Source organism: Arachis duranensis, chromosome 1 (assembly GCF_000817695.3).
Source record: "Arachis duranensis cultivar V14167 chromosome 1, aradu.V14167.gnm2.J7QH, whole genome shotgun sequence".
Taxonomy (NCBI): Eukaryota; Viridiplantae; Streptophyta; class Magnoliopsida; order Fabales; family Fabaceae; genus Arachis; species Arachis duranensis.
Window position 1 is genome coordinate 35,555,328 of NC_029772.3, and position 8,597 is coordinate 35,563,924.

The window sequence follows — 8,597 nt, forward strand, 5'->3', positions numbered from 1 at the left end:
AATTATAAATACTCATTGTTACCTTAGTTTAACATGAGTATTACCCATGAGGTTATAAAGAACTGTTGTTAGGAATTAAATGGAAATGTGCAGTAATCTTTGATCATTTTAGCATTGGCATTGTGACACCAAACCAATCATTTGTGTTGTGAGATTTCTGAAATGTTACCTGATTTATATGTTTGTGTTTGGATTAATTTTAAGACACTTCTCAGTTGTATCATATCATTAATAATTTTCTCTTTTGGTGCATGCATTTATCTTTTTTTGATAGTGCTCCTACTAATGCATATACATAAAATGTTGACAAGGATATGTGTACACCACAAAATTAGTCATGATTTTCTATTTGATTGATTTTTTATTGGATAAAGTAATTTCAAAAATATTTAGATCTTATTAGTTCTCTCTCGTGTCAATTTGAGAGTCAAATACGCAATTTTTTGAATACACAATTTTGACATTAATGGCACAAAATTATAAATATAAATTTTTAACAAGAAAAAAAATTTAGGATATCATGTATTATTAACGTATATTAGAATAGCATCAATTTATAGATATTTGTTTGAATCTACATAACAATATAATTTTGTTATTTTAAAATACAAGGAGTTGTATTAACATTATACGCATAATCAAATTATTAGTTAATAAGTTGTCTTTGAGTGGGTTAATAACTTTGTTCACTTACCATATTTTTCAGGCTCTTGTGACTCAACTCAAACAGTTTACTTATGATTAGTTGATTTACTGTAGAGTAAGTTTAACTATATATTATAACTCTGTTCTTATTGTGTTAGGAGAATTACTTGCATTTGAGATCTTAGGTCAATAAATTTGCAACTTGCGTATGTGTATGAAATTTTTTAAATTTGATATTATTTGTTTAGCTCATAACTAATATGAATTTTTGTGTTATTATTATGTCTTACCGATAACATTTTTAATTTATTAGGAAACCAAATATTTCTTTTAGGTTCAAGTATGAAACTAAAGCAATTTTTACTCTTTTGATTACTGATGATTTTTCTCAATTTTGACTCTTATTTATCTCAATGTTAGAAGATTTAATTTTATGCATTTGAATAATAATATATTTTTGTTGTAATACGTGAAAAATCTTATACGGTTCAATTTCAATTGCTCCATTCCTTAAATTTTAATGCGATGAAAGAATTCTTTTTTATATACATAAATTATATTGGTTTTGGTTCTTATTTATGTTTATCTTCTTAATTGTGTTGTTTATATTTTTAAGTTGTATTTGTGGTTGTATAATTTATGAAGTTGAACAAGATACAATGTTCTATGAGACAGGACACTACTAGAAAATTAGTTATTACAGACGAATATTTTCGACGGATTTTATCCCACGGAAATACAGACGAAATTTCAGAGGGATTTTTTGTCGGAAAACAAAAAAATGAATTAGCATAAATTACAGAGAGAAAAGAGAATCCGTCTATAATTCTGTCAGAAAAATTAATTTTTTTCGTGGAAAATGGTTACAGACAGATTTTTCGCCTGTAATTAAATAAATAAAATACTGTATTTTATTAAATTATTACAGACAGAAAATTCGTCTGTAATTTAAAATTTTCCGTCAGAAAATATTAGATTAAACCTAATTCTACCCCACTCTTTTGAGCTCCATACACACTCCACTCAACTAAAACGAGCTTCTTCTTCTCTCCTTCCACGAGCTTCTTCTTCTGTCGCCGCCGCTTGCGTCGCGTCTCTTCGTCGCATGAGTTTCAGTCACATCCAATTCGAATCAATTCAACAATGGCCGCCGTGACTTCACCTTCCTCCAGAAACCAGACGCTGTCCTCCTCGTGCTCCTTTTCCTACCCCTTCGCTTCATACACCTCCGGCAATTTTGCTCCCGAGCCTCCCCTTCGTCCCCACACGCTTCTCCTCCTCATTTGGCCACCATCGGCATTTTTCTTCAACCTCTTTGCCACCGTGTCCAACATCGTCATCCGTGAGATTCTCCTCGGAGCAACCACCAAGCTCCCCCGGACAACACTCCACGGCTATAAAGAGGTATACTTTGATTTTATGATTCTGTTGCTTAGGGTTCAAATTTTTTTGTACCAATTTTAGGTTTATCAATTTTTCTTTGTAGTTTCTATCTTCTCAAAACAATTTAGGGTTTCATTACAGAGACAGATATGGCAAGCTTTCTGTGAAGAAACTCTAATCCTCTGATTCCATTAGATGAATATATGAATATTCGCTTGCTGTTATTGATTTTGTTTATAAGTCTAAGTTATAATTAATTTCCATTAGATGGACAGTTTTTAAGTTTATTATTGGTTTTCTTAGCCAATAATACATCTATCTTGGTTTGGCGCCATTGATAGTGATTGAGTGTGATCTGAGTGTTAAAATTATGGATCCGATTCAATTGTTATTCACCTCGTTCTTCTTGTGCTAATAAGATTTTGGTGTTTTTCATTTAGTTTATTCTTTTGTCGTTGCCTCCTTTCAAGTTTATTTTATTTCCCTCAAAAAATGATGTTTTATTCAATATTCATATTCATTGACAATGATAGGTTCAACTAGACCCCACATCTTCATGGGCTTTACTACGCAAGGATTTTGCTGCACCATCAAAATACACTGGTATATTTCAAGCATCTAAAGATATTTTCAGACAAGAAGGTTTTCAGGTCTAAAAAATAGCGCACAGTTTATCCAATTCTGTTCAAGTGCATTTTCTTTTGCAAGTTATCACTTATCAGCATAAGTTTCTATGACAAATTTACAGAGTTTTTAGCGGGGGAATGTACCGGCATTGCTTATGGTTATGCGATATACAGCTATACAGTTTAGAGTTTTACATAAGTTGAAAACTCTTGCCTCTGGTTCTTCCAAGTCAGGTATTTTACTTTATTACTCAGTGTTGCAATATACTCGCTTTATTAGCAAAGTATTTCTTTGGAGCCTTAGGCTGTGTTTTATCAGTTATCTTGTCATTATCAGTTATACAACTTCTAAATTATTGTTTCATGAACTGTTGAAACTCTTGCGAATATGTTGCTGGATTTGATTTTACCAAATATACTTTGTGTGAGGCTTTATTGAGTAGGAGGATGTTGTCAGTTAATGTGTGTATTTATGCATGGTTTACGTTTTAGGGATGTAATTACTTGCAGAAAATATCTCATACCTTATCCATTTTTTGCTATATATTGTTCATTGGTTTCTTTTCTGTTGGCTACAGAGGATCACAGTAGTTTGAGCCCTTATCTGTCCTATGTCAGTGGGGGCATTAGCTGGATGTGCAGCTACAATAGGGTCTTACCCGTTTGATCTTCTCCGAACCATATTAGCTTCTTAGGAGGAGCCAAAGATATAGGAAACAAGGTTATAATGCACTTTCAAAATTAACCTGTGTAATATTTAAGTGCTTTGAAGGCTAGTGAATCAAATAACTGGTCTTTTTTTGAACACCCTCTGCCAGCTGATATGCATTTTTCCTTACCATGATATGCTTGAAAATTTTAAGTTGGCATTGTTCTATTTTGTTTGTTTTTTTTTTTTTGCCCGTTGCAAAGAGTGGGCTTTTAGCTTCTCCCCGTTGCTTCCCCATTCCTTCTTGTCTAATTATAGTTATACTGCCAAATTTAGTTTGTCGTCTTATATCCTGTTTTGCTGCATTGGGTGAAGCCAAAGCCTTCATTAATGAATTTTTGAACTTTCTCTATTTATCCCTTCCTGTGAATTTAGTTTTCTGTTAACATGAATATGTTGTTTATGCTCTTCTTCTCTGCTTTGTACGGATATAGCTAGGTTGTTAGTTTCTTTTGGGAGGTAATAGTTGTATGATTGCATTAAACAAGTAGGAAAATAAAGGTGGAAACAAAAGCAGGTGCAGATGATGATATAATAATAAGACATCATAGTGTCCTATATCCCAACAAATAACAAAAAGTGTTGTCATGCCGGACAAAAAGCTCTCCCTGGCGTGTCATTCATATATAACCTTGCTTATTGTTGGTGTTTGCCATCTCTAGCTGTGTACCACTTGACTCAAATGACAAGGTAGACACACACTATAAAACCCCTTCACAACATAGCTTCACAAGCATTTAATATATATACACTACCACCTTGTCTCCTTTTACTCCAGATAGATTCATATTCATAAATTTGTTACGCTACTAATTAATTGAGCCTATTTATTTGCATACATTTTATCATCAGCAAGGGAGCAGCTAGCTGCTATATATATGAAGAATGTTGATGAGGGAGAATTAGTTGCAGCATACAAGTGAAATGGGAGCTGTTTCTTCAATGCTTCTAATTCTTTTGATATTGTGCAGTTCTGGTTTTGGTGGCATAGCGTTTGGTTTGTTGAATTTCAGCAGCAACAGCAGAGCTGGTTCATCTTCATCACCTAACAATGAGGTGGTGTCTTATGGGAATGGGAAAGAAGCAGAGTTAGAAGAGAAGAGGGGTGTGCCATCGGGAGCTAATCCTCTCTATAATCACCGGTAGAAGCTAATTATTATCTGATCGGGACCACACAGACTTCAAAAAAGAAACTAAAGGAATCTATCTATCTATATGTCTACTATTCATTTTAATTAATAGGATGTTGTTATTATCTGAGAACATGCCAAAAAAGTATCCCCGTATATAAAACTTTGATTGATCTGACATGTTTGTGCATGAGCTGTCTCTTGGTTTGGTGACACCTCCTAATGGATGCCCTACATTGCATGCCTATGCCTATCATCATCAATTATTATTTATTTACTAATTAAGCTATAGCTAGCTGTTTCTTCCATCTACACCATTTCACTCATTTTAGTTTATTAGCTTTTGGAATGCTTTAAATGGTGCTATTAACTTCTAGTTAGTTACATATTATTTGAATTAACAGCTACAGAGATCCGTAACTGATCAATAATTGGGGGTTATAGTCTTGCAAATTTTGAAATGCTGTGAACATGACAATATACACATATAGCTGATAAACTTGGCGCAAAAAAAATGGCAATTAGAGCAGCATTTGCAGAATTCTTCTCAATGCTTATTTTTGTTTTTGCGTCTATTACATATAATCTCTCATCAAATCAAACTAAGAGGAAGGAAAAACATTTATAGACACTTATCCAAATTGCTCAAGTGAAGCCAACTCTTCTTTATTTCTTTCTTCTTCATCAAAATTACCTGCTTCTTTTTTATTATTGCTGATTAACTTTTCTCCTTGTCTCTATTTTTTTGCAAATCATGTGTGGATTAAGATTCCTTGCGGGGAACTTTTGTAAGTTCTTTATTTGTACTTCTTTTTTCAAATAATTTGTACTTCTTTTTCATTATGTTTGAATATGACATCTTCTATAAGCCTCATATCCAGTATTCCTGCAGGGGACACAGAGTTTGCTAAAGATGCTGCCTTTGGCTACAAATCTTCGAATCTGCGTGATGTAAAAGCCTCTTTGTTCATTTTTATTACTGGATTGTGCTGACTTTTTTTTTATATTGGCATAGAATAAATTTTTTAAAAGATATTTATCCAATTAGTGGGTAGAAGAAAAGACTGGTGGTCAAATACCTGCATCCACTGTTGCTTCTGTTTCCATTAAACTTTTGAGGAAAGGAGTACCAGATGCAGTTTGCCAGCATCTATGCAGTCTGAAAAAGGTATACAGAAATTGATAATGCACTTTAGTTTCTACATTCTTAAGTTATAAGAAGAAAACCAGTGATTTGACTTTGTCTTGTTAGAATATTATGAATTAGTGTGTGTCTATTACCAGTCCCTTTACTGTGTTTCTATTGTAAAAGCAGGGTTCAACATGTGTAGTTAATGCAGGTAGTGAAAGAGATATGGCTGTATTTTTGCACTTGGAATGATCAAGGTAGAATTTCATTCATGTTAATTGTATGTATTTGGCCCTTTTGCATTTGTGATTGGTAGTATTTTTTGCAGTAGAATATGCCCTACTATTGATCAAGTTTACATTAAAGAAAGTAATGAGCAATAGATTAGTATATTATTAAAACTAGAAATTGGGTATTGGCCTGTCTGAATTTTAAAACTAGAAATTCTGTTGAAAGAAACAAAAAAGACTTATGGCTTTCTTTGCTCAACATTACATGTAGACATGTAGTAGCATCAATAATATTCTATCCCTTTCTTTAATTTACCATAAGAGGATCATTTTAAACAATCTTAAAAGATTCATAAATCTTGAAGAATTTAACTTGACAAATTGCATAATAATGAGAGTAAATTTTCAAAGACTCCTTAATGCCTTGTCCAACTATGTGGTGGAAATGAATCCATTTAATGTAATTTGTTTGAATTCATTTAACTGGTTTCTTGATATATGCAGTAGAAGACAAATGCATTCTACATCGTTGCTTCCAATTTGCTTTTGATGCTGCTGCTACTTTACTATCTCTATATCTACTTTATCTACTTGTGATAAGGTTTTGATTTTTGTCTTACAGAGGGATGAAAAGGGAAACTCAACTGTTGAGGCGCATCTCTCAAACTGGCAGAAAGAAAAAACCATCTTAATGGATAGATCTGTCGCCTTCGGAAGTTCTCGCTTCTCCAACACTTTCAAAATCCATAGAAGTTTACTAATCTGTGACAGTGGTTACTACACTCCCAATTCGGCCATAGGCGAGTGCAGTTGGAGGAGAAGAGCGAGAAAGACCGCCAAATCTGCTCCTCGTTTTACATGTTTGTTGTAAGCCAATTTCTTTACGGAGACTTAGCAAACACAAATTTGAGCTGCATGATTGAATTTGCCCTTGGTGGCTTTTGTATTTAATTCTAACTGACATTACTAACAAGAAAATTATACCTTATCATCGTGTTCTTTTTGTTTGTTGAAACTTGATCAGGATCTATTTGTAAATTTTTTCATTGTGTAGTATCAGTGTAAACTCCTATTGTAATGCCTTGCGTTGAATAATAATAAAAAAAATTGTTTGTAATCTCCTATTGTAAACTCCTATTATTTTGTAATTAGAAAAATAAAAAAAATCTATTTTACCTTACTGACGGATTTACAGATAGATTTTCTGTCTGTAATCAGAGTGTCAGATGATTTTCCAATGTTCAAATTACAGAAAAAAATCTGTCGGAAAATCCGTCTGTAATTACAGACGAAAAATGCGTCAGAAAATCTGTTTGTAATTACAGACAGAAAATCCGTCTGAAAATCTATCTGTAATTACAGACGAAAAATTCGTCGGAAAATCCGTCTGTAATTACAGACGGAAAATCCGTCGGAAAGTTCGTCGCCTTCGAAAAATGGATGCAAAATTTACAGAGGGAAAATCCGTCGGTAACTGGTAAAAATCTGTCTGTAATTTTCCGACGGAAAAAATCCGTCGGTAAATAATTTTCGACGGGGCTTTTACAGAGGGACAAAATCCGTCAGTAATTTTGTCGGTAAGCAAAAATCCGTCTGTAATAAAGACTAAATCTGTTTGTATTAATCAATTTTCTAGTTGTGGGATTTCTATAGCAAATTCTAAGACGTGCTCATCAAAATTAATGTTTTGAAAAGCAACTATACTTATGCAAACTATAAAGAGTTAAAAAAATACTTATGTATTGAGTAGTGATAGATTAAATAAATCTGTTACATTTAGTTAAGAATTGAACAACAAAAATACTTTTTATTAACGTAAAAGTGACAATTCAAGAACATTAAAAAACAAATCCAAAAGAAGGAACCGAAATTTTCAACCCGTGCATTGCACGGGTCTTCTGCTAGTATTATGTATCATATATTACTATCTAATTTAATAATCAAATGTGTCACATGACACTCTCTTATTAAAATCGAGAGAAAATATTTTTTTTTCAAAATGAATAAACTCCATTCCTAAATTCTCTCAGATACCTTTCTCTATTTTTCTATTTCTCTCTACTATTTTTACTCTATATATAATTTATATTTTATATTAGTAATTTGACAAATCAAAATATGTCATCCGATATTTTTTTACAATTAAAATAAAAAATTTTCTTCCAAAATTAACAAACTCTTACTCTCACTCTCATTCTTCATCTTTATCTTTCTCTCTCTTTTCTCTCATTCTCTATTTTTTCTATCTTTCTCTTCTACAGAAAATAAAATTAATAAAATAATATAATTTAAATAAAAATATTATTATTATTGTTATTATATACATAGTTTTTAGTTTTTATTTAGTTTTAAATTTTCACCACTTATCTTTCTAATCTATAATTTGGAGAGAATACTGATGTTATAATTAAAAGTTAGAATCAAGATTTAATTTTTTTTAAAAATTAATTTTGGGTTAATTTTATAACTATCAATATAATTTTTTTATGCTAATATCTAATTATAATTTTATATACATGAAGAGAAAAAATATCATTTTTAAATAGCAAATATAAAAATTAATTATTTTTATTTGTACAACAGACTTAACAGTTAACACCTAATTAAATATAAAAATATACACGTTAAATTGTTTTAAATTTTAGATACGAATGTTAAAATTAATTATTAATAAAAAATTAGACTTTTTCATATAAAAATAATAACTAAAAATCTTATTATTTAATTTTTTTATCTACAGATACC

At 31.5% G+C, this 8,597-nt stretch overlaps 1 protein-coding gene across 2 annotated transcripts; it reads left to right on the top strand.

Moving 5' to 3' along the window:
- The first annotated feature begins 1,727 nt into the window (after positions 1–1,727).
- LOC107485382 (uncharacterized) lies at positions 1,728–5,089 on the top strand. 2 transcript variants are annotated; one of them, XR_008002152.1, is made up of 5 exons: positions 1,728–2,049; positions 2,562–2,678; positions 2,777–2,888; positions 3,233–3,375; positions 4,216–5,089. XR_008002152.1 is itself a non-coding variant. In XM_016105911.3 (4 exons), the coding sequence occupies exons 1-3, from the start codon at positions 1,789–1,791 to the stop codon at positions 2,783–2,785; spliced, it is 387 nt and encodes a 128-aa protein (XP_015961397.2). In that variant the 5' UTR covers positions 1,728–1,788; the 3' UTR covers positions 2,786–2,888; positions 3,233–3,934. The 2 variants fall into 2 exon arrangements, 1 of the variants encoding a protein (XP_015961397.2); XM_016105911.3 differs by lacking the exon at positions 4,216–5,089 and having other exon boundaries at positions 3,233–3,934.
- Positions 5,090–8,597: the final 3,508 nt, after the last annotated feature.

Bases quoted from the DNA above. Each gene is read 5' to 3' on its own strand.
- LOC107485382 (XM_016105911.3), top strand. From the start codon at position 1,789: ATGGCCGCCGTGACTTCACCTTCCTCCAGAAACCAGACGCTGTCCTCC. The intron at 2,050-2,561 runs GTATACTTTGAT...TGACAATGATAG, and splicing joins CACTCCACGGCTATAAAGAG to GTTCAACTAGACCCCACATC.